The 19632-nt window shown below is 44.2% G+C and overlaps 1 protein-coding gene across 1 annotated transcript; it reads left to right on the plus strand.

The window, feature by feature from the left end:
- Nucleotides 1-279: 279 nt before the first annotated feature.
- On the plus strand, nucleotides 280-13430 carry LOC308276738 (vomeronasal type-2 receptor 116-like; the record flags this gene model as incomplete). The annotated part of the gene is made up of 7 exons (XM_080715578.1): nucleotides 280-441; nucleotides 1917-2062; nucleotides 2255-2546; nucleotides 4831-5637; nucleotides 7459-7686; nucleotides 12204-12286; nucleotides 12368-13430. 7 exons carry the CDS (start codon nucleotides 280-282, stop codon nucleotides 13428-13430), a joined length of 2781 nt encoding a protein of 926 aa, XP_080571704.1.
- Between the last annotated feature and the right edge of the window lie 6202 nt (nucleotides 13431-19632).

The following is a 19632-nucleotide window of genomic DNA, read 5'->3' on the forward strand; positions in this document are numbered from 1 at the left end:
TTATGAGTGGCAATGTGATTTTCTATGTGTTTAATCTCTCTGCTTTTATGGAACTGGGGATTGGCCCCAGGGGCAGTCTGCCTCTGAGATACATCTTCAGAATTTTTTATTTTATTTTGCTATATTTACATATTTTGTGGTATGGGGGATGAAAGCCAAAGACTATCTACCACTTCTCAACCTCACAAGTGTCTAATCCTCTTTGAGCCTGCACAGCAATGAGAGAAATGCAGAGCAATATATTTCCAGGTTCTCTCTCATCCTCATGAATCTACAACCATGCAGTTGCTCTCAGCTCCCCAGGTACAGAGGAGAGTAGGGAACACATTTTCCTACTCCATCAGCCTGATCTATGTGATCCAGCAGTGTGGGTTTTGGAATGAATGTGTCTGGTGGGACCCACCTCACCTGGTGGCAGAAGCCCCTTATGTGGACACACAGGTGTCTGAGCCTCTATGACTCTGCTCATGGTGTCAGACCCACAAAGCCCTTAGGAAGCCCCTTGAGTTTCCTCAGCATTGCCATGGGCTGGCAAGGCGGTCAGGCTCAGCATTTCCACAGATTGCGTCCAGCCTTAATGGGCCACGGTGCCCTGAACATTCTCCAGAAAATGTATTGGATCTGGCTCTATGCAAGGGGTCTGCACGGGTCTCTGATGACTCATTTACCATACTGACACACAGGTTGTCATTATGAGACTGAACCAGGGAGCGCTCTACTATTGAGTAACAACTGAGGCCTTTTTATTATTTATTTATGTATTCATGTATATATTTACTTATTGTAGTACCAGGGTTGGAACCCAGGGACATTGTTCCTATGAGCTATACCCCTAGTCCTATTTTTAAATTATCTATTCTGTTATTATCACTGAGTTGCAAAAAGTTTCATTAAGTAGCTGAGGCTGTCTGCGAACGTGATCCTCCTATCTCAGTCATTCCAAATGCTGGGCTAACAAGTGTGGCGTGGACCACCATGCCAAAAAAATAGCCTTAACAACTTAGAGAAGCTCTCTTTTGAAAATTAAATGAAATGAAAGGGCTAAGGTGTTGCTCACAGGTAAAATGCACCTGGGCTTGATCTTCAGTGCCCCAGGAAAAACAAATTAAAGAATAAAAGTTGGTGGTGTAGCTCAGAGGTAGGGTGCCCCTGGGTTCAATTAGAACATACACACACACCTATGAAAAATAAATTTTTTATGTACTCTTTCAGAAACATAACCCTTTTTTAAGCTAGCTCTAAAATACAAGAACTTCACTTTTGGTAAATATAGGTACAAAAGTAGCTGAGAAGGGGCAGAGGAGAGAGGAGGAAGGATCAAGGGGCATTCTCTACAGCGAAAGAAAGTCCAGGAACACAAAGTGAACACGTTGAAACCTATGAAAATAAATTAGAGGTCCTGAATAAAGTGTTCACATTGGAAGGAAAACGTGATGACCAGCCGGCTCTCATAAGTGTCTGTGGACTAGAGTAGTAACTGCTCAATATAGAACAAGGTGCCCAGAATCCCTCTGGGAAACCTGAGAGAGGGGAAAGGTTTGGTCAGCCTGCAGGGCAAAGGCTGGATAAGGATTCTTGAACACAGGGAGAACCAGCAATACTTGCATCTTGGCTCTGCTCTAAGAGGAAAAGGATGGCAGGTTTGTCTGTGCTGGCCTCTATGCATGGCTGTAATCTCAGAACATGGGAGACAGAGACAGGAGGATTGCAGGTTCAAGGCACGTCTTAGCAATTTTGTTAAATTTTTGGTACCCTTGTGAGACCCATTTTCAAGGAAAAAAAAAAAACAAGTATGTGGAGAGGGTGTGGCTCAGCAATAGAAAGCCTGGGTTCTACCCCTGGGTTCAATCCTCAGCGGCATAAAACAAGAGGGTTTATGAAGAAGGGTGTGAGCCACCTTCACTCATCTCCCTAAGAACTTCCTGCTCCTGTTGTACCCATTAATGTGCCTCAAATTTATAGAAACTTCAGCAAAGTGGTCCAGTTACAGTGACAGCATCCAGTGCATCTCCACCTCAGCCCATGCCAAATGTCCCAGAAATCTCTCAGTGTTTGGGACACAGTTAGCTTCACAAGAGGCCAAGAGCCATTCCAAGGTCACCAGAGCCCTGGGAACTTTACTCACTCAGGGTCAACAGGCCAGAGCTGCCTTTGAAGAGCATTCTGGATCTAGCCTTTCTGGTGCTGATGCTGCTCAGGACTCACCCCTGAGCCTCCTGACCTCACCTTCTCCCTGATCTGCTCCTCTGTCCAGGTGGTTTTGGAAGAACTACCAACACGTGCTGGCCTTTTACTTCACCATCAAGGAGATCAACAGGGATCCCCACCTGCTCCCCAACCTGACCTTGGGGTTCCAGCTCTACAATATCTTCCCTGGTGAACGCAGGACCCTGGAGAACACTCTGATGTGGTTGTCGGGAAGCAACGTGGTTCTCCCTAACTACCAGTGCAAGAGAAGGTACAGTCCTGTTACCGCCATCGCAGGGACCTCGCCAGCATTTTCGGCTGAGATCGGAGCCCTGTTGCAACTCTACAAAACCCCTCAGGTTAGTGGGCCAAGAATTCTGTATAGAATGTGCAGATTTCCCGTAGTGCTGGTCCCTAACATGTGATCCAGACAAAGTGGAATTTGAGTGTCTATCAGTCATGAGGGTTCAGGTGATCAGGTCTCAGTGAACTTCCAAACGTTTGAGAATATCAGCAGTGTGAGAAGAAAGATGAAGAAGGAGTTTGGATACTAAGCGTCTAACTGAGCAGCTCAGGGAGCTCACCTGTGATCCCAGGATTTGGGAGGCTGAGGGAGGTGGACCACAGGTTAGAAACCAGACTCAGAAATATGAGACCCTAGGCAACTCAGTGAGACCCTTTTACCAAATGAAAAACACAGCATTGCTGGGACCATAATACAGAGGTAGAATGCCCCTGAGCTAAAACCCTATACAAAAAAAAAAAAAAGTTTCAACAACATATTCATCTTCCACTCACTGGGAACATTGACTCCTGAAGGCTCACAGCTGTAGGCCTCCTAGGTGATGTCCACAGCATAGAGACTGCTCATAGGACATGACCACCGCAGAGGCCTGCAGAGACCAGTGACTGTCAGGTGTAGAGAGACCAACAGCTTGGCATCTGAGGCAATGATGGGATCATTGTGGCTCTAGGGATCTCAAGGAGTGCTGAGGCTCAGAGACATCCATCTGGGGTCTTACCCACAGCCTCTGCCCAGCCTGCCTTGCTCACGTCCATCCAAACAGATCTCTTGAGAGCCCAAACAGTGACATTCCCCCAAAGCATATGACTTGAAATTCATTGTTAGAGCACCCAGACAGCTGGACAAGTGGGATATGGCTGGATGAGGGGGTCCTGGGGTGCGGTCTTGGGAACTGTATCTGTCCCTGGCCCCCCCTGTCCCACTCACTGCTTGCCTCTGCCATAAGCTGTGAGTGCTGACCCTCTGCCATGGCTTGCATCAAAGTCTCTGCCTTGGAGACATCTGACCATGGATAGAAAAACTAAAATGCCAGAATCTAAAGATTTCTACCTTCTCTAGAACTTCCATGAGCCCAATAAACATTTTCTCCTCTCAGCTGTGCTCGTCAGGTACTTTGCTCAGAGTAATGAGAGATGAGGGAATAGACCTTTGCGGGAAGCTCTGGAAACACTTCTAACAATCAGGTTGGTGTCACTGACAAACCAGGCAGCAGCTTAGCAGCATTGTGTTGGAAGATATAAGTTTTAGAGAATCGGAGAGGGTTAATGAAAGTAATCCTCTAGATGACCTCAGTCCTTGTGTTCATAAATGAAGTCCAGACTACCAGGAGGTCAGTGTAGTAGAGGACACTTTATCATCACTGTGCACAGGCAGCATGGGTCGCTGGTGCTGGCTCTGCTCCACAGGAGTGAAATATAACCTGCTACCTCCACGCTGCACCACGTCAGACCTCCTTATTCCCAGGCAGGAGGTGGAAGCAGTTGTCAATCTCACCTTTCCATTTTCTTACCTTTTTTATTTTTTTACTGGGCATTAAAACTAGGGTCATTCTCCCTCTAAGTTACACCAGATTAATTTTATTTTTATTTTGAAACAGGGCCTCACTAAGTTGCCAAGTATGGCCTGGAACCTGCGATCTTCCGTTCTCAGTCAACAAACTATTGGGATTAAAGATGTGTGCCAGCATGCCTGGATCCCCTTTACTTTGTAAAGATAAGGACACTCAGAAAAACAGTGTTCTGTGTGCCCATAAAGAGAGAATAGGGTAATCTCTATAGGCGATTACCACTCAAAGGATTTTATCTCTCTCTCTCTCTCTCTCTCTCTCTCTCTCTCTCTCTCTCTCTCTCTCTCTCTGTCCAGAACTCTTTCTACCCCAAGCCAAAGAACTTGCCTTTTAAAAATCTTTTCTTTCTTTCATTCTTTTATGGTACTGGGGATGAAACCCAGGGGCATTCTACCTTCGAGCTACACCCACAGCCATATTTTTTTACTCTTTATTTTGATACAGGGTCTCAATGAGTTGCAAAGGGCCTCACTAAGCAGCTGAGGCTGGAAGCACACATAGATCTCTTGTCTTAGCTTCCCAAGTACTGGCATTACAAGCATCCACAACCATGCTGGGCTTATTTTTTTTTAATATGGCCTTGCTAAGCTGCTGCTCCTGGCTTCCAACCTGTGATCCTTCTGTCTGAGCCTCCCAAGTGCAGAGATCACAGACGTGCACTACTGTGCCTCGCTGTATAGCTCTGTTTTGTACAGATTATTCTAATTTCTTTCTAAGGAGACGAAACCATGACTCCCTGTAACTCAGAATCATATTTTGTTTGCTTACTCAGGTCACCTATGGACCTTTTGATCCTATGTTAAATGACAAAGACCACTTCCCCTCACTCTACCAGATGGCCCCTGAGGACAGCTCTCTGGTCCATGCAATGGTCTCATTGCTGCTGCATTTTGGATGGACGTGGGTGGCCATCTTAATATCTGATGACTTGAAAGGAGAACAGTTCCTTCAGGATCTGAATGTGGAAATGGTGAAGAAAGGTATCTGTGTGGCCTTAACAGAAAGGCTCCCTGCCTATAAGACAATGCATCCACAAAGTACAGAAAGTGCCATGAACAGGCTCAGCATTTCATCTGCAAATGTGCATATACTCTATGGTGAAGCAGGGAGTCTCTTCATAGTAGACTATATGGCACATTACTTCCTAACCACAGATAAGGTGTGGATCATGGCAGACAAAGGAGATATCACTACATTCGAAATGGACCACATGCTGCATTCCTTCCATGGAAGTTTTGTGTTTGCACAACACAAGTGGGAAATCCCTGGCTTCCAACACTTTCTCAAGACCGTCAACCCTTCCCACTACCCAGAAGACTTTTACTTCAGTAAATTATGGATTCTACATTTTAACTGCTCACCTGCTGGGTCATCATGTGGGAAAATTGGAGACTGTGATCCAAATGCCTCCTTAGAGTCTAGTATAGAAAATAATGACATCATGACCTTATCTGACTCCAGCTACTTCCTCTATAATGCCGTGTATGCCGTGGCCCACGTCCTCCATGAGGTGCTTGTGGAGAGAATAGCACAGGGATCTCCAGAGGATGCAGAGCAGCCCAGGCCCCCTCCATGGCAGGTAAGGCTTCCCCAGGAGCAGGCCAGGGCTGAGCACCTGCTGACACCCTCGGGTACCATAGTGAGGGGCGTCCTGACTGTGTTCTCATCTCTAGACCAGCAGGATCCAGCAAGAAGGAGCATGGGCACCTTCACACTGGCTCTAGGTGTAGCTGGAACTGTTACCAATATGGGGAGAATTCTGCTCCTGGGAGTTCCCATCTCTGACTATTTAATTAGAAAACTGAACCAGGAAAGCGTTTTATATTGCAGGATGAAACACTATAAAATATGTGAGCGCAACTCATATATGACAGAGAGATTAAAAATTGCTCCAATCTGCACTTTTCTTGGAATGTATCCAGTGCTAGTAGATATGGATAGAGTGCCCGTGACTGAATCTGGGTACTTTGCCTTGATAAAGTGGACTCTACCTATTTAGAATGTATTACATTATATCTCAATTACATATAAGATATGATCTTGGAAATGAAATGTTTGTAAGCCTCCTCCTTCTCCTCTTTCTTTTTCTTTATTCTTTTGGAAGTGATGACACCCCCAGTCCTTTAAAAAATTTTAAATATCTGTGAATTTTTATATTAATTCTGAAACATGGTTTCAAAACTTTCTGAGAGCCTCACTCAGAGACTGAGGTGGGCCTTGAACCTGCGATCCTCCTGTCTCAGCCTCCAAGTACTTGGATGACAGGAGTGTGCCATTGCTTCCAGCTTAGATATCATTATTCTTCAAAAATCTATAAAAACCACAGGAATGTAGCCTGTGGCTCCACTTTGAAATAGGAGACCTCGAATGGTGCCGATCATCTCAGACTGCCCTCAGGGTTTGAGATGGATTTTTTTGGATATTAATCCTGGCTGATCTGAATCCATACTATGTATGAAATACATTTGTCAACTCATGCACAATAGTCAACATCACTAATCAGATTTCTGGAATATGTAAATTAAATTTACTATGTAAACAAAGGCAAATATGTAAAAAGCAATGTCAGGAAGTCTCATCTACCATCTAATTTCTATTTTTTCCATAATAATGTTTGATGTGCCATTTGGTTCTTATTGGAAATGGCCCCTTAGAAGTGTAGGTCACTGTGTCTAGGTGGATTCCAAAGATGGAAGGGTCAATTATTTAGAAAAAGAACAAAACTGTGTAAGCAATCAGAGGTTAGTAATTTCCAACAACACAGTGCTCTGGACACCAGAGACTCACAGATTAGCGCGCTCCATTCAAAACCCTCTTAGAATTTAGAGTTGTGTTTTATGTGTAGTACATCTTCAGCTCCCTGCCATGTCGTCAGACAATAGCCTGGTCACTAAGAAGGTCCAATAGCAGAGAAAGAAAGGAGCCCATGTTCTGCCCCATTAAACCTTCACTGAGATTTAACTGATAAACACAACCAACTGCACACATTTAATCTTGGGTTTTGATGAGGTGTGACGGGTACACACCAGGCTGCCCTCCCCAAGAGCCAGGCTCTGAAAAGTTCTACCCCTGTTGTGGCCTTACTAAGTACAAGGACTGGTTTCCAAGGTGATCCAAATAGACTTTGCTTGTCAGGGTTACAGCAGAACCTCTGCCAGTGCCACCCTCTTGACCCACCCAAGAATCCCTGGACTCCATGGCTCCACCACATTGCCCTTGGGAGAACTCTTCCCTTCCTTGAGCCAATGAGAAGGTGACCTCGAGACAAGTAGACCTGAGCCTCTTCCCAGGAGGAAACCTGAACCTAGGGAGGTGGGAAGAAGGACTGCCTAGAAATTAAGGGCTTCCCATCTTCCATTTGTATGCATGTCTCATTGCCACATCAATGCCTCTCCTCCAGCTCCAGCCACTCCTGAAGAAACTCCAGTTTACCAACAATGCGGGGCAGCTCATATCCTTAGACAAGAAAGGAAACTACAGGGTCACATATGATATCCAGAATGGTGCGAATTTCCCTGCTGGCCTTGGGTTGTTGGTTAAAGTAGGGGAATATATATTTGAGAGTCCACTCCATCAAGGCTTGGTCATCAATGAAGAGATCATAGAGTGGCCTATTGACTTCACACAGGTATGATTCTGTTTCCTTATTGTATAAACAAAGAAAAACCTAAAGAAACATCGCTGAGTGTGTTGGAACACGTCTGTAATCCTAGTAACTTAGGATGCTGAGATAGGAGGATTGAAGCTTCCAGGACAGCTTTAACAAGTAGTGAGACTATTAAACCTAGTAAGACTCTGTTTCAGAAATAAAAGTAACAGTAAACATAAACATAACATAAAAATAAATGTGGGCTAGGTTTATAGCTCAGAGGTAGAATGCCCCTGGGTTCAGTCACTAGCACCTCAATAAATAAATGAATTGATAAACAAACAAAGGTTCTCGAAGGGCTTGGCATGCCACTCAGGGATACAGCCCTTGCCTGGCATGCTCAAGACCTTGTGTTCAATCTCAATTATTGCAAAAGTACTTACATAAAAGGAGTAGTCCTGAGATGAGGCCAAGTGTGACCCCTTTAGCTCGGCACCAAGTTCACCAATTATATCCTGATTTTGTATGATGAGATTTTGCCTGGACAAATTCTGAATTAAATACCATTGAAACAGCAAGTTTGAAGAAAGTTGCTTTTTAACGTTTTGGTGCAACGATTCATGCAGCAGTAATAAAATTAAACAAAGTTAACTAGTAACTAAAGAAATTAAAGTACAGATGCATAAGTACCAAATATCTCCATCCATACGACCTGAGAACCTTTATCCTATCTGGTGAGAATCCTTGGATGTGTTGCTGTGTAGTATAATCACAAGTGGATTATGGTTAATTCCCATCAGGGGACGTATTCTTTACATTATTCGTGGAACTTTCGATGCCATTCACTCTTCAAACATTCTTCCATTCAGCATGGCTTCTACTTCTTTTTTATTGTGGTACTAGGGATTGGACCAGGGGCATTCTATCACTGAGCTAAACCTTGAGCCCTTTCTTAAAAATTTGAAAACAGTATCTCACTAATTTGCAGAGACTGACCTTGAACCTGCAATCTTCCTGTGTCAGCCTACTCAAGTACTAGAATTACAGGCGTGTGCCACCATTTCCAGCTCTACTCAGCACCTTAACACACTAAGATGAGTTCATGTCCTCCTTCCACAACTGGACATTTCTAGACAATTTTTAATACTTTTCTCAGTACATTGCAATTAGGCATCACAGTGAGTGTGATACAAGCGTGCATGCACACAGTCCAACCTCTATTCTCCTGGCTCCACATACAAGTTACTGAAATTGGTAGTAATGGCTTCAACTATTGCTGTAGTTTGACTGTTTCCTTCTTCTGTCCTCCTTTCTCCTCCCATCTCCCTCCTTACTCCTCCCATCTCCCTAACTGCCATTCTACTGCAGTTAGTTTGTATAACAATCAATTTGGCACACATAATTATATTATAATTATATACATAATTATATTCAAATTATATACATAATTATAATTCTCCATAATTATATTTTCAATTACATTCTGAGCCCTCAGCTGGCCTCAGAAGCCCACAATATGTGGTGTGTCACACACTCTGAGTTTCTTTGTAGGTATGAAGTACAGATATAGATAGATGATATAAATAGATGAGATAGACAGATCGATCAATAGATATATAGATTCAGCAGTCCCCTTCAAAGATGCAACTCTAATATATTTTCAGGCATACCAGTTGATAGAACCACATAGGATTTCATACAGAAAGGAGTTGGGTAATGAGGTTACATAAGAAGAGAGAGAAGCCTGGATGAGTGGCCGGTGATATTGAACCCACTGTGATTCTGCACCATGGTGATATTTGGCAATCGCCTGAGATGGAGAGACAGCAGCTCATCATAGGCGCTCAGAGTCAGGTGTCCCTGTATGATCCCATGGTAACTTTTGGTCTTAGGAGTTGTCCTTCTGTTCAAGGTTCTTATTTGGAGAGAGATTCTGACTCACTGTTAAAGTAGATAATAACGCAGCACATTCTAACCATCACCTCGTTTCCCTCAGACTCCTCAGTCTGTGTGCAGCCAGAGCTGTGGCCCAGGATTCAGGAGAATCCCCCAGGAAGGAAGACCAGTCTGCTGCTTTTCCTGTGTTCTATGTCCAGAGGGACACATTTCCAATAAGACAGGTAACAGTTCACAGCCACCCTACAGTAATCTTCTCTGACACATTTCTCAGTGATAGGAGCCAAGGACATTGGCTGTGGGCCACAGAGTCCACTGTCTGCCCAACACAGCTCAGCCTATGAGGTCAGCTGTGGTGTGGAGTCCAGTCTACCTTTTTTAGCCCCCAGTGCTGCCCCAGACAGTCTCCTGAGACCTCAGGGTGGGCCAGGCTAAAATCCACCCGTGGAATGCAAGATGTGCCATTCTCAAGGCTACCTGTGGCTGCCTTGAAGGTGTGAAGCCAATAGAAAATCTCAGGCTCTTCATAACCAGCTGATACTGAGCATGTGTGCACAAATTGTCACGGGAGGGTTTTTAGTCCACTGAACCATGTTAAACACCATGCAAGGCCTGAGGACACATTCTTTATACAAGACCCTGACCTTTGCAGCATGATATGATAGGGAAAAGTTCCAGTTAACACATGAAGGCATGAGCTGGACATCATGGCTCCTGCCTGTCATCTCAGTACTCGGGAGGCTGAGACAAGAGGATTGCATGATCGAGGCGAGCCGCAGAAACTCGTCAAGATCCTTGGGATGCTAGGGAGACCCTGAAACAATATAACAAAGAAACAGGCTGAGGGTGTAGCTCAGAGGTAGAATACCCCTGGATTCAATCCCCTGCAGAAATAGATAGATGGGTAAATAAAAAAAGAGTCAAAAAATGATATTTTAAGAAAAGTCACAATGCAGTATCTGTATATGTAGCTTTCTCCTAAGACATCAATTTAAGAAATCATACAGATCAAAACATAATGTTCTATTGTCAAACAGATTGTTGAAATACTAATTAAAACTGCTCTCATTTTCTTAATTGTAAATAACAAAAATATGGTTTGAATGCATGCATAAGTACTATGTAATTCTTGGTGTGTGTGTGTGTGTGTGTGTGTGTGTGTGTGTGTGTGTGTGGTGTGTCTGTGTGTTTGCGCATGTACCTGGACGAAATGCAGGGGCATTCTACCTCCTAACTATGTCCCCAGCCCAATTTATTTTTTCTTTTGAAACAGAGTCTCACTAAGTTGCTGAGCATCTTCCTATGAACCTGAGATCCTCCTGACTTAGCTTCACAAATACCAGGATTGTGCCTGGCTCCCATGGCCTAAGCAGTAGTAATTATTTGATTTCAATTGCTTGAGGAAGAGTTAAGGTCAGGTATGTATACATTAATGAAAAAACAATGTCCTGATTTGTACCAGTTTGGGGATATGTAGCATATTAAACATGGACGGGAAATAAAAAGACACAGGACTGAGGGATATGATATGCAGACACTTGTGTGTGCCCAAAATGTCCTAAGACAAGAAGTCCAAAGGAATTTTTCATGCTATGAAGAGAAATATCTCACGAAAACAACTGTGAATCACTCTAAAATTATTTCAGAATCCTGTCCCATTGCACAGATCTTTCCAACAAAAATGACATAAACAAGCTGAGGCCGGAGCAGGCAAATTGCTGCCTGTTCTCACAAACAAAATACATTCTTTGCTACTGGGGATGAACCCAGAGGTGTTCTACCTCCAAGCTACACCGACAGTCCTATTCAATGTTTTATTCTGAAACAGGGTCAGGCTAGTTTGATGAGGGCGTCACTAAGTTGCTCCAACCTGTAATCCTCCTGCCTTAGTCTCCCAGGTACTGAGATTATGGGTGTGCACCACCATACCTGACTGAGAAATTAAATTTAATCAAAATATAGATGTGATTATTAATAAATGCGCCTTGGCTGTTTTCATGCAATAAAAGCAGATGTTAGGTGTGGCAGAAGGCATTTTACATTATGCCAAACTCAAGATATTTATAATCTGTAACTTCACAGAAAAATGTTTATCAAACATGTTTTCATTTGTAAATGAATAGGAAATATAAAAACACAATCCATTTTTTAAATTTTTATTAAAATGCTCACTACTAAAAAACTTACTGAATTATAGCTGGGTGCTCTGGCACACACTTGAAATCCCAGCTCAGGGAGCTGAGGCAGGGAGATCACACATTTGGAGCCAGCCGGGGAAATGCAGCCAGACTCTGAGTCAAAAATGAGAGTCTGGGGGCACAGCTCAGTGGCAGAGCAGTCCTGGGGTTCAAACTTCCATACAAAAAAAGTTAATTATTTAATGGCAATTAAATTTCATTTGAAGTTCAAAAAATTTTAATTCAAAATATTTTCAATATTTATATGGGAACACTGTCAAGAATCATCATGAGAAAATGCACATGTACAATGGGAACAAGACTGATTCCAGTGGATGTGAAGTTATACACTGAAACTAGTAGAAATTGGAGTATGTTAGACACAGGAGGTCCTCTGAGGTGTAGGAAGGTGATTTCTGGGTTGAACATGTATAAGGAAAGCTTTCCCCTGATGGCTCTGGGTGAGTGTGATAATCATGGCAGTCGTCCTGTCATGAGAAGACCCAGGGTGATGGAGGGGACTTGGTGACGTCACTGAGCCACAGGAGGAGCCACCTAGACCCACAGTGAGCTCAGTGTCCCTGGGAGCGTGGGTTCAGCATTCTCCAGCTCAGCGATGGCACAGCCTGCTCAGGGGTTTCTCTTAGACGACACGGGCAGTTCCCTCACAGTGACATTGCAGAGGGTACCAGTGAACTTCAAGGTTACAAAAAGGATACATTAACAAAAATGAAGTGCTCATTTTCCCATCCAGATGCAGAGCAGTGCACCCAGTGTCCCCTACAGGAATACACAAACACTGAGAGGAGCCGCTGCCTCCCCAAGGTGGTGGCCTTCCTGGCTTATGAGGAGCCCTTGGGGACGGCTCTGGCCTGTGCTGCTCTGGGCTTCTCTGCGCTCACAGCTGGGGTTCTTGGGGTCTTTGTGAAGCACAGAGACTCTGCCATCGTCAAGGCCAACAACCGCGCTCTCAGCTACGTCCTGCTCGTCTCCCTCGTCTTCTGTTTCCTCTGCTCCTTGCTCTTCATTGGCCGTCCAAACATGGCCACCTGCATCCTCCAGCAGATTACCTTTGGAGTTGGGTTCACTGTGGCTGTTTCCACTGTCTTGGCCAAAACTGTCACTGTGGTTCTGGCCTTCAAGGCCACTGGTCCTGGGAGGAGGATGAGGCAGCTCCTGGTGTCAGGGGCTCCTAATTTCATCATCCCCATCTGCTCCCTGATCCAAGTAGTGCTCTGTGCCATCTGGCTGGGAACCTCTCCTCCCTTCATTGACACTGATGCACACTCTGAACACGGCCACATCTTCATCGTGTGCAACAAGGGCTCAGTCACCGCCTTCTACTGTGTCCTGGGATACCTGGGCTCCCTGGCCCTGGGGAGCTTCACTGTGGCTTTCCTGGCCAGAAACCTGCCTGACACCTTCAACGAAGCCAAGTTCCTGACCTTCAGCACACTGCTGTTCTGCAGTGTCTGGGTCGCCTTCCTACCTGTCTACCACAGCAGCAAGGGGAAGGCCATGGTGGCCGTGGAGGTCTTCTCCATCTTGGCCTCCAGTGCGGGGCTCCTGGGCTGCATCTTTGCCCCCAAGTGCTACATCATTCTCATAAGACATGAGAAGAACTCTCTGCAAGGTCTGAAGGACAGAAGGAGTTCTAGGAGAAATAGCCATTCGGAGGTTTTATCACATAAATCTCCATCACATTTTTAAGGTTTGATATGAAAAACCAATTTCAAAATGTTTGGATATTATATAAGGAAAACAACTGCCTTATTACCAAGATCCATTTTCTTTTTAAAATGACTTTGTGTATTTCTATTGTAAAAGAAATAAATGAAGGTCTGCTGGGGAAGGTGACAGATGCCTAGAATCCCCGGACTTAGGAGTGATACAGGAGGACTGCATCTTCGAGGCCAGCCTTGCATTCAGAGGGAAACTCTGCAACATAAGCAAGCCCCATTTAAACACACGTGAGCGCGCACACACACACACACACACACACACACAGTGGTGTAGCCCAGAGGTAGAATTCCCCTGGGCTCAGTATACAGCGCACAAAAATAAATAAAGGTCAAATATATATATATATATATATTTTGGTACTGAGGTTCCTGGAAGCCCTTCAACCTCTGGGCTACACTCCCAGACCTATTTTATACTTTTTTATATGGAAACAGGGTCTCTTAAGCCAGAGCGGCTGGCTTCGAACCTGCCGCGATCCTCCTGTCTCCGCCTCCCAGGTGCAGGGATTGCAAGCGTGCGCCACCATGCCTGGCAAGGTCAAATATTTTTAAACCAAAGTTTTTCATAATTGTGATGGTGGAAGGGTTAAATAGCCCTGTTTAAAAAAAGGCAAAAGACTTGCAGGCGCTTCCCTCAAAAGCAACAGAGAGAACATTGGAAATGTTTTCAAATCAACCTCACTACTGAGGGAAATTCAAGCTTCGCTTTAACTTAACTGACAAAAAAATCACTAAGTTTGGAGCTTATACAGCTGGAAAATACATCAGTCTCCTGCTATCTCTGCCATAGACCACACTTATTCCATGTGGGTGTGATGGTAATAGTGGCCTGGGTTCCTCTTCAGAGACCTGAGGCCACTTTTACTGAAAACACTGTCTTCTCCTGGGCCCGCAGACTCATCCGTGAGCGACTGGGTTGGGATGGAAAGGCAGAGCATCTCTGTCATCATGTCCTGTCTCCTCTGCTACCTCAACCTTTGGTTATAATTTCATTCCAGTCTGCACGTAGACTTATTCTACAACTGTAACACAGGGTTCAATTCACGTAGATGTGCTTTGCCTTTCTCTCAAAGATCCCACATGAGCCAGTGCCATGATGTGCACCTGTTATCCCAGTCCGTGGTAGGCTGAGTCCGGAGGTTTGACGATTCAAGGCCAGCCGCAGTAACTCAGTGAGACCCTGAGCAGCTTAGCAAGACACTATTTCAAAACAAAAAAAATATATAAATCAATAAATAAAATGAGCTGGATATAGGTTGGAGGTCGAATGCCCCAGGGTTCAATTACCAGTACCAAGACAAAAACAAACCAAACAAATAAAAATCTCTGGAAAGCTAAAGACATCTACCAGTTGCCAGGACAGGAAACACCAGATCATAAAAGAAGTGAAATAAAGTGTGCACACGCTTTCTAGAAGATCTGCTTCTGTTTCCATAAAGCACATACTATTTATTTCCTTTATTGCCCTCTCTGTCTTCCTCATTATCCCCATCCTATATTGGGAACCCCAGAGTCCGGTGGAATTAAGAAGCTGGTGTGTGTTGCCAGGTGTGGTGGTACATGCTCGTAATCCCCGCGCTTGGGAGGCTGAGACAGGAGGATCGCGCAGGTTCAAAGCCAGCCTCAGCTACTTAGTGAGGCTCTCAGCAACTTAGTGAGACCCTGTTTCCAAATAAAATATATAAAAAAGGTCTGGAAGTATAGCCCGGAGGTAGAAAGCCTCTGGGTTTCACCCCCAGTACTGAAAAAAAAAAAAAAAAAAAAAGAAGCTGGTGTGTGGGAAAAGTTCCCTCTCCTCTCCTGTCACCACTGAATAAGCTTTTGGTTTATTCGCAAACACTAGTCTATGGAACGTTGGTTTTTCTGTCAAATGATCATCTGAGCCTGGGTTCTGTGGCAAAGCCATGACCCTGATAGGAATATGAACAGAATGACCACGAAACACCACAGCGGTCATTTATCGGGGTGCAGTGAGCATGCCTAATTTTACTCCCAAGACAGCCCAAAACGTGAAGCACCTAGGGCTCCCATTCATGTCCGTGGGAAAGCGAAATGGCACCCCACTGAGAGACCAATCTGTTAGCTCTAATGCATTCCGCACTGTGGGCAGGCACCCAGTCTTGATGTTCTGGAGGGTTGATCTAGAGAAACTACACTACTGTTGATGCGAACTGGAAAGAGCCTGCTTTATTTTAGCTTTGGTCACAAATCCCCAAAGATGAACAGGCATCAAATATCCTAAATGGTGAGTGCGGTGGATTGAACCCAGGGGCATTCTGCCTCAGAAGTACAACACCCGGCTGACACCACCACCATCATCATTATCATCATTATTTTCATTTTTCAAACAGGGTCTTACTGTGAGAATACAATTAGATCTTTTCTATCAAAGAGAAAATTTGACTTAAGCTCCTGTTTGTAAAACTGAACTGCCATTGTATAACCTTCTATGAACATTTTTTATTTTTTGGTGGTACTGGGGTTCCTGGAGACCCTTCTACCACTGGGCTACACTCCCAGACCTATTTTTATATTTTTTTATTTGGAAACAGGGTCTCTTAAGCCAGCGCGGCTGGCTTCCAACCTGCGCAATCCTCCTGTCTCCGCCTCCCAAGCACGGGGATTACAAGCGTGGGCCACCATGCCCGGCCTATGCACATTTTTTTTTAATAAAGATAGCATTTCCTGGAAATTTTAAGTGCCTACACCTCCTGCGGCATCCCTTTCAACCAATGGCATAAAGACTGTGTGGATAAGGCTCTCCCCTTTAGGAGTACAGCAGAGGAGCCTTGTGCTGAAGATAAAAACACTCAGTAGTTTTCTTCTATGTTCTTCTTTCCCACCTAACTTTACAGATGTCAGGATCCAGTTTTTCAAAGAATAAAATTGCCTTACCAAGCCATTTTTTAAGATGTGTCTTAAGATGTGCCTGTGTAACCTGCGATCCTCCTGTCTCAGCCTACCAAGTGCTGGAATTCCAGGCATGCACCATCATGAAAGTTGTTATATTTGATTCTGTTTTATCTAATGTAATTTGAATTCTGAGAAATGGAGACATGATGGAATTGGGGGGACACTTAGAACATCACGTCTACTCATCAACTTAGCTTACAAAGTTATCCAACCAGTGGAGCTCATGCTGGGTATCAAATTCAGACAGAGTAAAGGACAGTTACATTATTTTACATTGTGATGTATTTCAAGTTTGGATCAGTAACAACTCTAGTTCTTGGGTTAAAAAATATGAGAGAACACTGGCTTACATTCATTTTATGATTTCCCCTTTGTGATGTTTCTATTTGACATGGATAGAAAAGGCAGGAAGTGGAAAATCCTACCATGAGTGAACGAGACAAGATTTTCCCGGGTGGATGAGCATCCACCAACCACCAGGGCTGTAGACCAGCTGCCACAGACACAGGGAGGCAGGAAAGTAGGTCTCCTTTTAGTGTGCACATTAAGGACCACATATTGACGAGATCTTGGTTCTACGTTTATTACAGAAAGTAGTTCAGGGGCCAAAACACTGGTACAAAGGGAGAACATGGGTCAATACATGAAGGAAATAACTACGTTCCATTCCCCGCTGGAATGTAGTCTACTGTTTTCCAAATGGACACTCATTTCTTCTGAGTTGGAGTTGAGAAGCTGTTGATACAGTCAGGGTTCCCCTCATGAAAAGCAGGGTAACTCAGGATTAAGGGGAAAACTCTCTAACAGGATAAGAAAACCAAGCTAGCTCTCAGTGTTATGGGGCTAACAGCCATACCAGAAGAGAAGGAGCTGAGCACTGGACTATTCTTTAAGGCATGGTAGTGAGATAATGTGCCAGGAGATGGAAGGCTGGGAAAGTCAGGGCAGCCCTCTGGGATCATGTGGTCAGCAGAAGTGCCAATTACAGACAGAAAAGCGGGGTTTGCAGAGTTATGAAAATCAGAATATTTTAGGCTTTCGAGACGATAAGTGCAACTCCAGGTGGTGAGAGACAAAAACATATGCATAGAATGGTCATCAAAGTTACCGAGAGTAACATTTACATCGTCGGCATAGTAACACATACATTTTTAGGTGGACACTTAAAAGCGGTCATACACTTGAAAATTACTACTTTTTAAAATGAGAATGGATCGCCCTTAAAAATGGGCAAAAAAGTTTATTACTTGCTTCTGGATGTGATGGCACGTGCCTGTCATCCTGGCACATGGGAAGCTGAGATAGGAGGATCCCGGGTGTGAGGCCAGCCTCAAAAGCTTAGCGAGGCTCTCAGAAACTTAGCAAAACAAACAAAGAAACAAAGAACAAACAGGACTGGTGGTATACCTCAGAGGTAGAATGCCTCTGGATTCAATTCCCAGTACATAAGTACTATGTAATTCCCATCGTGTGTGTGTGTGTGTGTGTGTGTGTGTGTGTGTGTGTGTGTGTATTAACGGGGATTGAATCAAGGGGCATTTTTTTTTCTCCAAGCTATACCCCCACCTTTTTAATTTTTAATTTTGAAACAAGGGTCTGGCAAGGTTGCTAAGGGTCTCACTAAATCACTGAGCAGTCCTCAAACCTGTAATTCTTCCCCTCCCAAGTACTGGAATCTCACCCTCCCAATCTCACCCTCCCAAGTACTGGAATAATAGGCATTTCCACTATACTCAGCTGACAAAATTTAATCAAAACACAGACATAACCGGGCGTAGTGGTGCACACTTGTAATTCCCGCTTGGGAGGCGGAGACAGGAGGATCGCGCTGGTTTGAAACCAGCCTTGCTGGCTTTTTTGTAACTCTTAAAAAATTTTGAAAAGGGATAGGGGTATAGAACGCCACTGTGTTCTATCCCCAACTGCAAAGAAAAAAAATCAGAAAGTCCGGGCGTGATGGCGCACGCTCGTAATCCCTGCGCTTGGGAGGCGGAGACAGGAGGATCACGCATGTTCGAAGCCAGCCGCGCTGGCTTAAGAGATCCTGTTTCCAAAATGAAGATATAAAAATAGTTCTGGGTGTGTAGCCCAGAGGTAGAAGGGCTTCCAGGAACCCCAGTACCACCAAAAATAAAAAAATCAGAAAGTATGTTAAAAACAACCAATCTCCCCAAGTTATATTAGAGAATCACATTAAAACTGGGAAGAGTCCATTTCAATTAGTATCAGATGTCCCTCATGGAAATTTGGGCCTCTCCATACACAGTAGGATGTAAAAAATACTCAGAACTGTATACAGGCATTTTGTTCATGTGTCCTGTCATTGGATACATTCCAAGGAAAAGTACTGTAGAGAAGGAAGAATAGAAATTGGATGTGATTAAATTTTCTGACACTGGGTTTTACATATATGCCGCCTTCATATACATATTAGTGAAATTAGAGCAATTTTTAATCTCTATGACATTTACAAATTGTGTTCAGATGTTTGACAGCGTTTCATTCTACAAGAGAAAATTATTTTCTGGTTCAATATTCTAATGAAAGAGTTTAAAATAGAAGCTCCTACTAGCAGGATTCTCCTCACATGACTAACAGTTCCAGATGTACCTACATCCAGTATGAAAATGCCCATATTCCTTCTTGCCTGTTTCTGTTTCTGCTGATCTAGAGATGAAAACATAGCCACAAGGCACCTCACTAGGATACCCGCAGGTGCCAGCAGTGCTCCACCCTGGCTTGCTCCTGGAGAGGGCTTACCTGCCATGGAGAAAGCCTAAGATGGTCTGTATCATCTGGAGATTCATTTGCTATTTTCTTCAGGAACACTTCATGGAGGACGTGGGCCACGGCATACACAGCATTATAGAGGAAATAGCTGGAGTCAGATAACGTCATGATGTCGATATCTCCTGGCAAAGATGCTAAGGAAGTATTTGATTTGCACACTTCATTTTTCCCACATTTTGACCCAGCAGGTGAGCAGTCAAAGAAGTGAAGCCACAGAAGACTGAAGTAAAAATCTTCTGGGTACTGGGAAGGGTCGACTGTCTTGAGAAAGTGTCTGAAGCCAGGGATTTCCCCCTTGTGGTGGGATAACACGAAGCTTCCATGGAAGGAATGCAGCATGTGGTTCATCTCGTACACAACGATGTCCCACTTGGCTGCCATGATCCACACCTTGCCCGTGGTTAGAAAGAATTCTGCTGCGAGGTCCACGGTGATGAGGCTCCCCACTTCACCATAGAGTACGTGCA

This window comes from Muscardinus avellanarius, assembly GCF_963383645.1.
Source record: "Muscardinus avellanarius genome assembly, chromosome: 18".
NCBI lineage: Eukaryota > Metazoa > Chordata > Mammalia > Rodentia > Gliridae > Muscardinus > Muscardinus avellanarius.